This window comes from Ctenopharyngodon idella, chromosome 6, assembly GCF_019924925.1.
Source record: "Ctenopharyngodon idella isolate HZGC_01 chromosome 6, HZGC01, whole genome shotgun sequence".
Lineage (NCBI taxonomy): Eukaryota > Metazoa > Chordata > Actinopteri > Cypriniformes > Xenocyprididae > Ctenopharyngodon > Ctenopharyngodon idella.
Window position 1 is genome coordinate 6,549,727 of NC_067225.1, and position 17,104 is coordinate 6,566,830.

The following is a 17,104-nucleotide window of genomic DNA, read 5'->3' on the forward strand; positions in this document are numbered from 1 at the left end:
CAGTATGCGGGACCGAAGAGAAATGACCCAACAGGAAGAGGAACCCAAACACAGACACAGACAATGATCCTAAACAACCTCTTAACTCTTTACACATCTATATGCTTACAAAGTAATGAGTCTGTTTGGTTTAAATGGACAGGAAATGACAAAACTATCTTTCCTTGAAATCGCCCTTCCAAGTCATCTAAGTATCTTGAACCGATTTCCAATGTTTCTTAAGTGGCCCCTACCGAAGTGACCCAACTGATCCTAAAGTGCCAATGCAGATTAGTAACTCGTTTAACCAGTGTGCATGTCTCAGAATCCGAAAGTACACCTCGGGACTGGCTAAATTTATCAAGTTCCTAAAATCTGGTCTTACATCCTAGAGCGTGTCACTTTTGCACAGTGTAAGTCTCTGGTGTCCAGCTATGCGTTCTGGGAGGCCAGCGGTCATTTGGAGTGTTTAGCGTGGAAATGACACTTCCTGTGTAGGACCTCCTGCACTCAGCTGGGGGTTGGTTTGTGTTGATACACCCCTGATACCCTGCGATTTAAACTCTGCCACAACATCACCATTTCCAACCTGCTCCATATGTTCTTGAGAGCCAGTGAATCATTTTGTAGTAGACATATGCTGTTCATATCTCTGAGCCCATACATGTGACTGTTTTAGGTCCTGGGTGTTTCTCAATGAGGACATTCTGGGCTTTTCTGTGAGCCAGACTAGTTGGGGCATGAGGAAGTTGTCGTAAGGGCTCAGTAATTATAAGGTCCAACTACACAAATGCTTGTTTTCACTAGCAGTGGTTTTGTATGGATCTAAACACCTTAAACAAATGAACCCCATAAATATTTACACTGACATACATTCAGACAAGTGGCAAGTATATAATTAAGGTAGATTATAACCAAATGTATTTTGTAATAGTTCAGGGAGTAATAATTTTACCTCCTTTCATGAATTATGTTTCATAATTCATGTGGAAATAGCTTACAGCACATGATGAGAACGCTTTTTAAAGACTTTTAAGTTTTCATATTTTAAACAAGGTGTTCTTATGAAATCATGATCAATAAACAGCAGCTTCCCAATGTGACAACTTATGTCCCAATGAGACCAGATTCATTGAACTTTATCTATTTCTTGGGCAATAACAGTGAAAATGTTCAAAGTTCAATAGGTTATTTATATATTAATAATTATTATTATGTTATATTGTGATATTATTGATTGGCTGCTGTGTAATGCACTTCATCTCAAATGATTCCATCAGAATTCAGAGTTTCAAGCATAACTTTAGCAGCAGCTGCTCTGGAAATGAGAAATAAAACCATAATTTTCAACGCAAGTGAGCATGACAAACACAGAGGCAAGTATTGTATTAAGTGTTTCAATGCGTTTCAGCTGTCGTTTTTAAAGTCTCCTCCTACTGTAAACCTAGTTTCATATCATTTGACATTTCACTATCTTAAAACACCTATTCAGAAGTCGCAGTTGAATGTACAAACAGAATAGCAAAAAAATAGTTTTATTTACAAAAAGTCAATGTAAGCATGCATACCTTCTCTTGTGCTCTGGTTATCCTCTTCTGTACATTACTGGCCAGTTTCCCGGCGTTGACTCCTTTCCCTACCTCTGCCATGTTTGAGCTTCTTCAAGTTTCCAAAGTGAATAAATAAATAAATAAACAGTTAAGAATGAAGTAAAGCGCAGAGAGAATAGCAGGAGATGCAGAAGAACCGTAATGTATGGGGAAATATTGTCGGATCAACAGGAGGTCGGTAGGTAAACCTTCTTAAAGAGACAGTGTTTAGAGTTCTAAAGGTGGACACGAAGCGTTATTATTAGAAACTACGGTATCAAAAAGTTTAAACTTAAAACTGTCAAGCAATTTGCGGTCTAACTGGTTCCGTTATTCGCCTCTGGTGACTGGAAAACGAGAGAGAAAGAGAAAGAGAGAGCGCGCGCGAGAGAGCTGGATTATGTTTCCACTCCTTATTATAGACGCTCTCTTAAAGGCACAGGTAAATACTACCACCACGATATCATAGCATCTTTTTTTTTTTTTCCTGATGAAAAGTTATACAAAGTCTTTGTGGATTGATATACCAGGGTTTTTTCCAAATAATATTTTACGCATATTTATAATATTAGTTTTTCACTGTATAAATTTGATTTTTATGCATGAAAAAGTAGGCTATAGCTGCCTTTTCAATTTTAGGATGGAGGGCCCTCGCACTAGAATGATCACATTTGGGCATCATATTTGGCCGTCTGTGGCATCTAAAAGATTCAAAAACTTTGTGTTATACAACAGTTAAGCCATGGTCATATTTACCGTTGTTTGGTGAATTTTTATATGCGAATTCAGTTATTTCAATAGGAATAGTGTGGTGCAGCGGTATGACGTCAGAACCCGGAAGACTAATTCACCCCTGGTTCCCTCAAGATTTTCCTATGGGGTTTTATAATGGGGTTTTTCGATTTATGTGTTTAATAAAGCCTGTGGTAAACATAACTTGACGATACTTTGATGTTTTCTTGCACAAATTACACACACCCATAGCGAAAACACAAATTTTGAAGCAGTTATGTTCATTTTTAATAAGTAACTATAAGGCAGTTTGGGGTGTGAGTGTGTGCAGTGTATGCTGTGGAACAAAACGTCAAAGTATCGTCAAGTTATGTTTACCACAGGCTTTATTTTACACATAAATTGAGAAACCCCATTATAAAACCCCATAGGAAAATCTCGAAGGAACCAGCGGCAAATTAGTCTTCCGGGTTCTGACGTCATACCTGCACCACTTTATAGTCACAAGCAGAAATTTTGTGCGAGGGCGAAATATTTCCACATGCAGCGGGTTCAAGTTGATGCGTCAATGGGCATTTATGCTTATTTATTTAGCAGATGCTTATAACCAAAGTGACTTGAGTAAAGAATAATAATACAACACACAAGGTTCATCATGTAAAGTCAGTAACATTAAAAGTGCTGCACTTCTATAAGCTGACCAGAACAAAACTTCCAAAATGTCATCCTTTTCAATCTAATGATTTATTCTCTTGAGCATCTGAAACATGAGACTTGAGCATGAGCCTAAATGTTTGCATGGTCTCATTAGTAAGAGGAGTGTTTTTCTTTTCAAAAGGGTCATATCACATGTTGTTTGGGATTCCCATTACATTGAACCCATCTGACTTCCTTTGCACACTGTACTGACCATTTTCTACCAGCAGGGAACAATTACTGTACATAGACCAGTGGTTCTCAACCAGGGGGCCGGGGCACCACAAATTATTTAAATTAACAATCTTAATTAAAATGCTACAAACACTAAAATAAAGATGTATAACATTAAACTAACATCATATTATATCACGATTATATCATCATTATTTGTTTTTATTACAGCAGAATTACCAGAAGTAAAAATCAGCTTAGATAGGAGGGCCTTGGAATCAAAAAGGCTGAGAACCACTGACGAAGAAAAAACATCCATATGATGACAAATTAATGAATTAAAGAAACTGTAATAGTCAGCAAAAACCAAATACGAGACAAAATAAATAATTTGTATGAAGTTTAATTTCAAAAATAGATTTTAAATACTTTGCTTGAATACCTTATATTACCTTAATGATATAACAAAGCACATTTTTAAATTAACAGATTGTCTTAAAATTAATGACAATCTAATGAGGAAAGAGACTGGAATATGGAAATAGCGAACAAACATACATAAGGCACAGACAATGTTTGGTCTCTCACAATTCCTGTAAGAAGCAAGACCAGAGGTCAGTTTGTAATCTGTTCTTTTTACAGTTAAAGGTGATGTGTGTAATTTTTTTATGTGAATTTTTATGCAGAGATTACTAAGGATGATTGCTCCATTTGAGCAATATTGACTCAACCAGTGGACAGACAGTCTTTTCACAGACTGTGATGACAAATTAAAGTGTATTATACATTTATAAGACTATACTTTGTGTTGTATTACATTTGCATTGATTAAGGGAACCCATTATGCTCCTTTTCAAAGACTTGATTTTGTTTTTGGGGTCTACTAGAATAGATTTTCATGTTTGAATGTTCAAAAAACACGTTATTTTTCACATATTTTACACTGTTGCAGCACCTCTCTTCCCAGTCTGTCAGTAATGCTCTGGGGTGCGTTTCCCAATGCCAACTATCGACGTAAGTTCAGTCGTTACCAACACAATTCAACGGAACTTGCGACCATAGTTGACTTAATGCTTTTGGGAAATGCACCCCTTTTTAGTTCTGGTCATTATGAAGCCCCTCCTTGTGCAATGTGCTCTGATTAGTCGGCTGGACCAGTGTGTTGTGATTGGTCAACCATTTCGGAAATATCCCACCCCTTACCATAACGGCGAGTTTCAAAACACTACTAACACAACTCAACCAGGCCTCGACTTCTATTTTAGCATATGCCTTGGGCAGGAATTATTTAAATGAGGAATATTTTAACATGCACATTCCCCGAAACCTCAAGACTACAATCAAGGTGTTTCAGGGAGTTCAGAAACTGATATAGAGAATAACTCCTTTTGGTGTGACTTTGTGCTTTGTAACTTTGCAGACTTTTTCATGCTCAAACAGCAACACTGCACACTAAAGAAAGTTGAAAATGTAAAAAAGCATAATAGGACCCCTTTAAATGACAAAAACCTAGTTAACGTTGCTGTTTTTCTAATAGAACAGCAGAGGGAATGTTGGCAAATTTAGCATCTTTCTCTGTTCTGACCACCGCAATCAATTACTCTGAATTTTTTTCCTTTTTTGGAATGTTGTGGAAACACTATAGTGGGATTTTCTTTTGCTATTTGAATGCAAAAAATATATTTGCTGACAACTCCTGTTCACCACAATAGAAGTTTACCCAACTACAACTTTCGCTTCTGAGAACCCTGCAAATGTGAAAAGGGTCCATGGCGTGAGTTTGGGGTGGGCGGCAGGATTATTTACATCAATGGCAGATTACAATTATTTTTGCAATTCTGCTTGTAGTCGCAGAAATTACACACTTCACCTTTATTAAAGGGATAGTTCATCCAAAAATGAAAATTACCCCATGATTTACTCACTCTCAAGCCATCCTAGGTGTATATGACTTTCTTCTTTCAGAAGAAATACGATCTGAGTTATATTAAATAATGTCCTGGCTCTCCTAAGCTTCATAATGGCAATAAATAGAGAATGAAATTTTGAAGCCCAAAAAAGTGCAACCATCCATCATAAAAGATAACCACACGGCTCCAGGGGGTTAATAAAGGTCTTCTAAAGCGAAGCTTTGACGTCTCTTGCTGTTCAAAAAATAGGGCTGTGCAACAAACTCAAGCTCCTCTTCTCTTATATCGAAATCCTCTGACATTTCTCTTTAAAAATTAAAACTAATTTGTGACCAGTGTTTTTTTTTTTGCTCTATCCTCTGCGCTTCCACGTTTTTCAGTGCGCTCTTAAAAAGTTCACTCTTAAAAAAAAAAAATCAATGCTTACGGCCGTCTGTCGGAAGCTAATTATTTTAGGGTTTTTTGTTTTAAATATGGATATTTTTCTTACACAAATGCATCACTTCGCTTCAGAAGGCCTTTATTAACCCCCCAGAGCCGTGTGGTTATTTTTTTATTGCACTTTTTGAGCTTCAAAATCTCATTCTCTATTTATTGCCATTAAAAAGCTTAGGAGAGCCAGGACATTATTTAATATACCTCCGATTGTATTCGTCTGAAAGAAGAAAGTCATACTGTATATACCTGGGATGGCTTGAGGTTGAGTAAATCATGGGGTAATTTCAATTTTTGGGTGAAGTAACCCTAAAAAGTCTGCTTTTGGTATGCATTTCGTCTAACTTAGCACCATCCCCTTAAGTCACAAACCCTGAGCATTCAGTCAACTCTCTTTGCCCATTTTCAATCCATCATCTTTCATTTTCTTCTAAGGCCCAAGGGTGGAAAAGTTCTGAGTCTAGCAGTAGTGTTCCCACACTGAGTAGGACCTGAGAGTACCAGTGTAAGCCGTTCTTAAGGATTCGATCCGGTCCAGTCCAGCTGTACAACAGGCGTAGAGGCGCAAATGCCCAGTGAGCTAGCCGTTGTTTGTTCACCGCGGCGTAGCATGAGGTGACCACGCCATTCACCACCAAAGTCCCATGGGCAGTGAGTGGGGCATAAACCCCCTGGTCTTCCCGCACCTCCACTCGAGTGATCCGTGAAACACGCTTCCTGAGTTCCCCTTCATCGACGATCAGCAAACACTGCCCTGGCTGGGCATCACTGGCAAATATTGCCCGGAGGGCTCCCGGCATTGGCCGGCCCCCTCCGGAGCAGTTTCCAACCCAAACAAACAGTAAATGAGCTGCTGTTAAGGAGACATTGGCCCCATCCTCAGTGCTGATCACATAAAAGTGCTTTTGAGTAATGGGGCTACGGTCCAGGAAGGTGAGGACTTCGCTGTAGACGAGGTCGCCAGTCCCATCACTTCCCATTGAGGCCAGAACAAGATCTCCTGCTCGCAGGTCATGGATTGGTCTATGTGTGCCGTCCTCCATTGTCACCAGAGCCTCTCCAGGGAAACAGCCTCCTGTGTTTATTGCTGCTGAGTGGTCTGAAGAGAATATTGAGGAAGGAATGGAAGAGAAGAATGAAAAGATGGAGAAAGAAAGGAATAGAAAATGATTCATTAAGGAAATAATGAATGGATTCAATGCCCTGTTTCTAATCTTCACTTCTGACTCACTGATATACCTCTGGCCTTTCGACCCTTCATTCATTGGTTGGTCCTACGGTGTTTCCCTCAGTGATTGGTTGAGTTGGTTAATAGTATCAGTGTGGCATCCTCAAAGTGATTGGCCAGGGTGGCAAATATAAGGCCTTTAACGTCCTCTTCATTGTGATGTTGGTGTATGAGTGCCTCCTAGTGGACTGATTCTGACTTGACTGGCACTGCCAGCAATCTTACCTCTTTAGACTCTAAGTTTTTGTACAAATTACAAGATATACATAACAATATACAATATATATATAAGCTAGGTATAAGAACCCTGTATTCCTTCTGATCATGTCAGGTACAGCTGACTTGCATAACGATCTGGGCAAGAAGGACAGAAGAAAGAGGAACAAAGGGCAAGAAAATGGTAGGAAAAGAAAAAGGAAAAACAGAGAAACAGATAATGAATATTAGAGATTTTATTATGAAACTCAATGTATGTAAATAGACAAAATAGTAAATCACACCTGTATAAGAGGTATGCCAAAAAAACAACAAATAACCAGGCTTATACGCAATCTGCAGACTATTCTAAAAGAAAATCTGCAGAATGGATTTAAACAAGGTAAAATGCTTTAAACGTAGATGCTCATTCATATCTTAATTACTGGCTGAAATCTTCAATAAACGAGCATGCAGAAGTAGAAGTTTCTGAATGATGAGTATTCCAATTCTGCCAAATCTGTTGCGTTTTTAGGGAATTCCGTGTGCGAAGATTACATTTATATTTCTGATGATTCTGATGATTCTGTGTGAGTCTGCAAATGGCTAATGCATTTCACAATATTATGTTGCAATAAAGTCTGAAAGAGTGAATGAGATTGACTTTAGTCTTACCTTTTTTTTTTTTTGTTATATTGTAACCTTACATCAAAACAATATAATTGAAAATATAAGAATAAGATACAGGAATATTAAATTGACAGTCCGCTTCCCCCACAGTTTCCCCCCTGTTAGATTAATAGAAATCACTAAAAAAGATTAAATAGCATGTATGATAAAAGCTAAATAGGAGATGCTAAAGCTACATGAAGTCTGTGTAGACTTGCATGGAAATAAGGATCAAGGTAAAGCACAGCTGGAAAAGTAAGAAAGGTAAAGGTAAATGTTAGAAATGGTGAACAGAGGAGTGAGTGCATTCATTAGACGGCCCAGTGCTGCAAGATTGTGCTGTTTTAATCATGTGAAGCAAAGAAATTATACCAAGATGAATCAAACATGGCTCTCTTCATTAGAAAACCAATAACCCAGGAAAATAATAAAACAGGAATCTAATGCGATTCCTTCTGTATCTATAGATATGCTCTCATCTCTTGCCCTCATTTTCTCACATTACATGGCTGTGAGAAGCTTTGTTAGTTTTGGTTAGATTAAAAAAGTTTTAAAAGTAACATGAAATCAAACTTTATCCTATTTATAAATATACTTAAAAAAAAATCTTCATCAAAATAATTTTCAGTAGGTCTGGCATTGAAATTACTTCCCACTTCGCTCTTCAAGGATGCATTTATTTGATCAAAAATATTGTAAAATATTATTACATCTCTGCAATCTCTTTAATTCTTTTGTATATTAATATATTCCTCTGATGCCAAAGCTGAATTTTCAGCATCATTACTTCAGTCTTCAGTGTCACATGATCCTTCAGAAATCATACTAATATGCTGATTTGCTGCTCAAGAAACATTTCTTATTATCATCAGTGTTGAAGACAGTTGTGCTGCTTAATATTATTGTATTATATAATATTATATTAATATTATACGGTAAATTTTTTCAGGATTCTTTTATAAATAGAACAGCACTGATTTGAAATAGAAATATTTTGTAACATTAGAAATGCCTTTACTGTCACTTTTGATCAATTTAATGCATCCTCTGCAGTTCCCCATAAATAAAATCAAGTCCCAACCGCACTTTTTTTCTCATTGAATATCCTGTTTCGCTCGTGAATGGTATTTCACGGTGACTTGCTAATGAACAAGTCACATGCTAATATCCCAGCATGATTGTTTTCCTTTCTTTTCCCACCCTTCATTTGTAAGGACTAGTCTGTTTCTCACTTGACCTTTCCCCCCCCATTCACAACCCCAACACAAACACACAGCCCCTCTCTCACCTGATTTGACACTGCAGTGTATGTGGCCTTTGGATTCGTAGTAGACCCAGTCGAAGCCGGCCTCCACTGCCAGACGGGCCAGCATGGCGTACTTGTTCCGGTCGCGGTCCGAGGTAGTGATGTCAACCGCCCTGCCCTCATAATGCAGAGACTCTTCAGAGTGATGGCCGTCTTCATCCCAGCCCTCCGTCACACGCAGACGCACGCCTGGCCACAGGTTCATCACAGAGATGGCCAGGGAGTTCAGCTTATCCTTACAGCGCTGCAAAAGAAGAAGAAAAAAAAAAAACGTGTAAGAAACATTTACTAGAATGCATAAACATGAAAAGGGATCAAATGATTACCAGATAACAGTGTTATTATCGTCAACTAAAACTAAAACCATAAAAAAATTAGTTGAAATAAAAGATTAAAAAAAACTTGCCATGCAACATTTCTAATTTGAAGTATACAACTAAAAATTAAATAAAAAATAAAAAATATTTACATTTTTCAAAACCATAAAAACTCATAAAAATACACATAACAAAATTACTAAAACTGTATCTAAAATTAAACACACACACACACACACATACACATATATATATATATATATATATATATATAAAAATATTAATAAAATCTGTCATAGTATATTGAACAACTCTGCCAGGAAGCTAAAGCAGTATTAAGTATGATCTGTTGTTCTTCCAGGCTAATCATTTACTTGCATTTAATGTGAGCTATAAGGAAATTAGTAATGTAAACATTACAGTAACCATGATTACGGTTACACATTTTTACATTGTCTGGGAAAACAGCAACTTAATAACAAAAATTAAAAAAAAAAAACAGTCACAATGTCTCACAACGAAATATATAAAAATGTACTTCTGGTGGTTTATGTAGCGTAAATGACCAGTGTGACAGTATTTAAACCCAGCTGAATGCTGAACTCTGATACATAAGTTACTAATTAAACAAACAGAAGGAGGCTTTGCGTGCCTGAGTAAGAAAGAACACAAGGCCATTGTCTTGACTTTGTGAATTTCCTGCAAGAAATATGGATTTTAGTAAGCTCATGTCAAAAAGCCTGTGGCAAGCAGTTGCTAGGTGAGAAACGGAGTGAGCAATGGCAAATATAATCCTGACAGCCATTTGTAGAACTGACGCATTTGTGGTTAGCACAAACACACTCAGCCCGTGGGCTGATAAATCCCTGTCTCAACCAGAGGCCACGAGACATGCAAGGTCACTGGATAACCACCAACTAAGTGGTCACAAATTGCTTACTGAGTGACGGCAGAGATTCTTTGATGTCGCCATTCTAAGTCCTCACTACATAGTTGTGCCATCAAACCATCTATTTCTGTTCTCTGAATTGGAGACCTACCTTTCCACTCAATAGCTACTCTACAAAGCTCTGTGGACTATCTGTTTAAGTCTAAGCTCAGTGATTTAATGTCTCTGTGCTATTAGGATCTATCTCTCAGAGCTGTGCTTGGTCTCAATGGATACTGGACCATCAGAGTCCAGGCTGGTATGAGAGAGAAATGGAGATTTGAAAATATAGTGCTATTGCGTTTGGTTGTTCTGTTGAGTCTCTGAGAGTCACTGAAACCAAAACATGTACAGAAGCAAATGCTTAGACTACAGTCAAAGCGTCAACAATGATAATGCACTCTCCCACACTCAAGTATGCTTACTTGTACGCAGCCCTTTGTACATACGCAAAGCCGCATGGCTTGCTTTCTTCCATGAAACCTAAAAGGAGATGTTTTGAAGAATATTCACACTGCTCTTTTTTCAGATGATAAATGCATTTGGTATACACACCAGGGGCTATCGAGTTTCGAGAAAAAAATAAAAACATCATAATAAATGTCAAGTCAGCTATTCACTAAAAAGTCTATACTATAAAGTGCTGCAGTAATGAGCTCTAAAACAGAGATGAGTACCATTATTCTGTAGTCAATGTGTTTTTTGAATGAGTTTCTGGCCGAAATAAGGTCTGTAGTGAACACAAGCTCAAGATATGTTCACGTTTTATTCTACAACATAAAATACATCAGTAATTCCCGCACTTGTGATTATTTAAAGCTTTTTTGTGTCTTGAAAAGGGCATTTTTTGTGCCTTAAAAAAAAAAAAAATCATCTACTAACTAGACCACTTTTACAGCTTATACTCACGCTCTTGCAAACTATTATAACTCAAACTTTCCAACTTGCAGATTTTAAATAAAGATCGAAAGAGTTATCAGAGACAACCATGAAGTCATACAACTGTGGTGAACTTTGTTTATAGCTTAACTTAGCTTTTTACTTCTGATGTTTGTGTTTAGGCAAATTTCAAAATTCAAAATGTTGTGTTCATGTGTAAAGATTTACTTCAAGGTGCATCTAGCGGTGTAGTTGCGAATTGCAATATAGAGAAGCTACAGTGGCCAACACAGGACAAACATGTCGTCGTCTGAGACAGCAGGGAGTATTCATTAAAGCAAACACGCTCTGTAGAGTTTTTGTCCGTTTAGGGCTACTGTAGAATCATGCCGGCGCAAAATGGCGACTTAACATGTAAGGGGACCCGCGGTGTATGTAGATAGAAATGGCTCATACTAAGGTAATAAAAACATAGCGGTTCATTATGTAAGGTCTTTATACACCACTGAAAACATAGCTATGTATATTATATTGCATTTCTGTCAATAGATCCTCCTAAAATTTACAAATCCACAATTTACAAATCCACTAATTTTCTGCAATAATCTACATGCCAATGGAAAATCCTATTGGTTTTTGTTGAAGGAATCAGGGTGATGATAACTTCTGGTATGGTCTATACAAAAATCACCTCTGGAGCACTCTATAGATCTCATATTTCATTCATATTTGTGCATATTCAAACTTCCTGATTGGTTATGTGATGTGCAAGAACCAATGCCGTTTGGCATCTGATGTCAAGCCTGGCATGCTTTGCCTTCACCTGCAAGTTTGAATATGCAGACACACAAATGAGAATAGAATTCTATGGCAAAGAACAAGATTTTTAGTGAATATTTTCATTATATGGAATAGAGCAGCGTGAACATTCTTCAAAACATCTCACATAGGTTTGGAACAACAGAATGACTGAATTTTCATTTCTTGGTGAATTTTTCATTAAAGAACAAAACCTTCACTGAAATTTAGAGGACCAAAAACCATTTTGGATGCATCTTTTTGTCCACTCCACATATAAGAAAGCAGAGCTTAATTGACATTTTAAAAATGTTGAAGGGATATTTCACCCAAAAATGAAAATTCTGTCATCATTTACTCACCGTTTTCCAAACCTGTATAAATTTCTTTGTTCTGCTGAACACAAAGGAAGATATTTTGAAGAATTTTTGTAACCAAACAGTTGTGGGGCACCACTGACTTCCATAGTATTTTTTTTTTTTTCCCCATTTAGAAGTGAATGGTGCCCCACAACTGTTTGGTTACAAACATTCTTCAAAATATCTTCCTTTGTGTTTAGCAGAACAAAGAAATTTATACAGGTTTAGAACAACTTGAGGGTGAGCAAATGATGACAGAATTTTCATTTTTGGGTGAACTATCCCGTTAAGTTTTCCCCATTCCAAAAGTTGAAACAATGAGCTCCTGGACCTTGAAGAGTTCCAGTGAATCTTTAAAAGACCAAGACTGATAAACTCTAAGACTGTAGAACCGGTTTATGGTGACCTGCAGAAGGAAACGTTAGTTTATGGTTAACTAGAAGTATGTGCATTTGGCATCATTTCAGAAATGCCAATCTGAATGGAAAAATATGTGTTTTAGTTATAAGAATCCAAATATAGATATTTATGAAGACATTTTTCCGAGCACGTCTCCGGATTGGATGATAAGAATAGCGTCTCGGAGAGCTGTAATAGATGCCTATTCACATAGCGGTGTGGATTTCAGCTTTTTTCGTTGTGGTTGCAAAAGTGAACTGGACTTCATAAATCAGCCCGTGAACTCTGTTAGTTTTGCTTTCAAAGCGTAGATCGACGGGTTTTCAGGAGGAGAGCCTTCACACTAACCGCGGGCTACACAAACATTCACCCTGCGCGCACCGACGGCACGGGGCCCTGAACACTCGCGCCTGTATGAGAGCGCCGGGGCCACTCGCCGCTGAATCAAAAATAAGGTGGAGAAAAATATGTGTGTAATTAAGGCTTAAATGCATGTGAAGCCGACTATTTTTACACACGTACGCTACAAAAACAAACAAAAAAATAACAGAATAAAAAGGAAAAACAGACCAGAGGTTGTCTCCAGCCGTCGCCGCAGTTTGGCCCTCATAAATCGCGTGAAGGTCAGGTAAACGAACGCGGCGCTCGCCGGAGAGGTGACAGGTAAAGACGGGGTGAGATCTATGAGCCCCTCTTCAGTTCCCACATGGCTCTCCTGGACATTAACATGTGGGCATTCAGAGGAAAAGAGCTGATATAAATACTTTTAGGTGAGGGGGAGATTGGAGTCAAATAAATTCCACTCGGGACCACATCAACGTCGTAAAAAATATCTGACGCTTCAAAAAGGGGGGTGTACGCCGTTAATCACGAGCGGTCGTGTTTAAGCATACGGGTAAACATTAAAACAGTCACAGGTCATGCTCAATCTACAAGGGCAGTTTTAATGTTTTCTTTTCCAATCGTGCTTAAAACAGCGACGGCACTGTTTTAATTAAACGTTTCAGGTTTCCCTTCCCTTCCATTTTATTGACAGTCACCCCTTTTGCGTTCATTCATTCACATAAATTGAGCAAGAGCCCCGTGGGAGAAAGTTCAAATATGTGGTTATAAAATAACCCAACAACTACTGTGTCTTTAATTTGACGAAACCTACCCCCATATTCTCTGTCGTGAAGACTGAAAGACTTGAAACCTTGAATGAACTCAAGGATTTTCACTTTTTGGGGGGGGGACTGTGGTCTCTATCCCCATACAACCATTTTTCATCTATGAGACAGTAGTAAAAGAAAAGTGAGCAAAGGGTCCTCAAAAAGGCCATTGATTGGTGACTACACGAGTAATGTTGTGTAGTCTGCAAATGTCTGGGCTGGTAACTTAAGGGTTGTAGGTACGAACCCCACAGCGATTGAGTCATAAACTCAACATACTGCTGACAATAAACCACATGCTGTTCCAGGGGGTCTGTCCCTGTTTTAAGTCACTTTGGATGAAAGTCTTATCTAAATGTCAAATTATACATTTGCAGATTTCCTCAGAATTTTTCTCAACTTTCCAAAACATAATCCATACCTTTACTGAAGTCCACAACAGTACCCTGATTTATTGGGCACAGAAAAAAAGACACTGTACTGTAAATTAAATAATGGCATACATAGAGCAGTAATGATTAGTCTGTTAAAGATCTGGGCTGGAAACTCACTTATCCATGAACCATCACCATTCTGACACTGATAAAGACCCTTCATCACATGTTGACCCAGATGTTATAAGTCACTTTGGATGAAAGTTTAAACCTGTGTCCAAACTCGGTCCTGGAGGGTCACTGTCCAGCTGAGTGTAGCTCCAACTTGCCTCAACAAACCTGCCTGGAAGTTTCTAGAATGCATTGATTAGCTGGTTCAGGTGTGTTTCATTGGGGTTGGAGTTGAACTCTGCAGGACAGTGGCCCTCCAGGAGTAGGATTGGACACCCCTGCTTTAAACTAATACTTTGCAGACCTTTTTTTTTTACCATATTCTTTTATCATCTCAAGGATACCTACCTTTTCTGATGCCCACTGCAGTTTTTAACCTGCATTGCAGTACCCTGAATTAATGCACTGGATCTTAAAAAAACTTTATTGTAAATTAAATAATAGCAGTAGTAATAGTAACTACTGCGTGAGTAAAGCAGAGGGTAGTGTAACCTAAGAGCTGTAGGCTCAAACCTGATTGTTCCATGAACTACCACCATTGTACCATTGATAAAAAACGCTTAAAGGGATAGTTCACCTAAAATGAAAATCGGTCATTTATTCACACCCATGTTGTTCCAAATCTGTCTGTCTTTCTTCTGTGGAACACAAAGATGCTTTTAAAAATGCTTGTAACCAAACAGTTTTGGTTATCTGTGACTTCTATTGTAAGGACAAAAACAAAAAACACAGACACTTCTCAAAATATCTGCTATCTTCCACAGAAGATAAAAAGTGACGGTTTCACTTTATTTTGATGGTCCCTTTAACACATTCTGTTGACTATAAGTAACATTGCACCTACATGTCTACCAACTCTCATTAGAGTGTTAGTAGAGTATTAGTAGACTGGAAGGGTTAGGGTTAGAATAAGTTGACGTACTTGCAAAGTTACTTATAGTCAGTAGAATGTCTGTTAAGGGACCATCACAATAAAGAGTTAGCAGATATTAAGAAGACAGTCTGCTAATACTCAAATGAGTGTTAGTTGACATGTAGTTACTTATAGTTCAAAAGGGACCATCAAAATAAAGAGTTACTGAATTTTCATTTTTGGGTGAACTACTTCAACCACAAGTGTACTTTAAGTCCTTTCGGATAAAAAATCTCAACTGAGTTATAAATGAACAGTACTTCTCTCACGAAACATGTCTGTGTGAGGATCCCATGTGTCTGCCTCACCTGTGTCATCATGCGGTCCGCACCTGTGTTCTCCTCATCCTTGAAGATGATGTCAGGGTTGTAGTTGGGCGTCAGCTCCTTAAAGCGCTCGGAGCTGCGAGTAATCTTCCCCTCATATCTCCCACTGGCTCCCAGCGTTTTTTCTGCAACGTTTGGACTGAACTGCTTATAGGCGAGCGGCGTGAGTTTCCTTGTAGTCCGTCTCTTGCCGTAACCTCTGCCCGGTCCACAGCTGTCGTACACAGGCGAGAAAGCCAAGATGAAGCCGGTGAGGAGCGCCGCTGCTGTGGAGAGTCTCATGCCAACCGGTGCAAGCGGGCACTCCAAAAGATGGAGTGTCAAAGATGGTGAAGATGATGGTAAAGCGACCCTCCTCCCCCCAATCTCAGCTTCAGTCCCCGCGCAAGATCACCGGAGGGGGAGGAGGACCAGTCTATTAGGACACCTGGCGCTCACCATCCTTTTACGCACGGAAAGACACCCCGGCAGACGTTGGGTTCCTCAGGCGGTTGGTTGACGGAGAGGTTGGTGCCAGCTCGTCAGTCCTCCTCTCAGGTCTGTAAAACTCGCTTTCTCTCAGTCCAAGCGGAGACAGGGGGAATAAATAGAGAAGTTCCGTTTATCTTGGCACGCGCGTTGAGAGTCGCCTGCAGGCGGGTCCTGGTTGCGCAGAGCCGCGGTCAGAGTGCGCGTCCCCGCAGCGGTTTCTGGCTCCTGGCTCGGCTGTTTGACTACTGCGCTGTGGCGCGCGGCTCTCAGTTGAGATGGAAATGGAAGTGACCCGAGCTCAGATGCTACTGAAGCAGCCGCACCCTGCCAGTCCTGCCCTCTGTCTGTCTCTGCCCTCCTCTCCACCCCTCCGGGCAGACGCGCTTTATCAGCCCTGCTGCTGCTCTCCCCCTGTACCGCAACCGGCGGCTGCCAAGACGCGAGACGATCAGCAGGCGCATTAAGATCTGGACTCTCGGACCCTGATGTGTCCAGTCTTTTGAACCTGAGCAGCAATGCTCTCTACTGCCTGTCAACGGTACGCCAGCACTTAAACAAACACACACACAACTATTCTTACACTGAATCTTTAATATGGCAAATTACAAGACAACTGATGTTTATATTATACATTTATTATATATTACATATATATTATTAGTTATTATATATTTTTATTTATTTATGCTCATTATTAAACCATTAAAAGTGTATTAACATTAATTCTTAACATTAATAAATGCAATTATTATATTAGTTAGGCCTATTCCGTTTATTTCAAACTTTTTTTTTTCACTTTTACTCATTTACTTTTATTTGTAAACTGATTTTGGTTTAAAAAAAATTAAAAAAAAAAAAAAAAAAAAAAAAAAGTTTCTAAATTCTATAAACAAACTGAAATTGCAATTTTCTATTTAAAATAGAATTTTGTCAAATTAAATATGTATTCTTTTATTAAACCACTTAAATCGATAACGTATTTAACGGCACAATATGCAGCCTATTCAAAACGAAGGTGTTGCTTGATGACGCCGAGTTTGAGTGCGGAATCTTGGGAGTCGTCGTCTTCACCTCAGAGCTGGTGGAAAAGAATCGGGCAGAAATC

At 38.7% G+C, this 17,104-nt stretch overlaps 2 protein-coding genes across 6 annotated transcripts in view; both read right to left on the minus strand.

Annotated features, from left to right (window-relative positions):
* Window positions 1-1,987, minus strand: part of bin1b (bridging integrator 1b) — a 33,667-nt gene extending 31,680 nt beyond the window's left edge. The window contains exon 1 of one of the 5 annotated variants that reach the window (XM_051897669.1): window positions 1,548-1,987. In XM_051897669.1, the coding sequence (XP_051753629.1) occupies window positions 1,548-1,628 (81 nt within the window). In that variant the 5' untranslated portion in view covers window positions 1,629-1,987. The remainder of the gene's footprint in view (window positions 1-1,547) is intronic. The other 4 variants (XM_051897667.1, XM_051897671.1, XM_051897666.1 and 1 more) reach the window with 4 other exon arrangements.
* A 1,163-nt stretch (window positions 1,988-3,150) lies between these two features.
* On the minus strand, window positions 3,151-16,405 carry ihhb (Indian hedgehog signaling molecule b). The gene is made up of 3 exons (XM_051897675.1): window positions 15,511-16,405; window positions 8,896-9,157; window positions 3,151-6,614 (listed from the first exon to the last, which is right to left on the minus strand). The coding sequence occupies exons 1-3, from the start codon at window positions 15,808-15,810 to the stop codon at window positions 5,929-5,931; spliced, it is 1,248 nt and encodes a 415-aa protein (XP_051753635.1). The 5' UTR covers window positions 15,811-16,405; the 3' UTR covers window positions 3,151-5,928.
* Window positions 16,406-17,104: the final 699 nt, after the last annotated feature.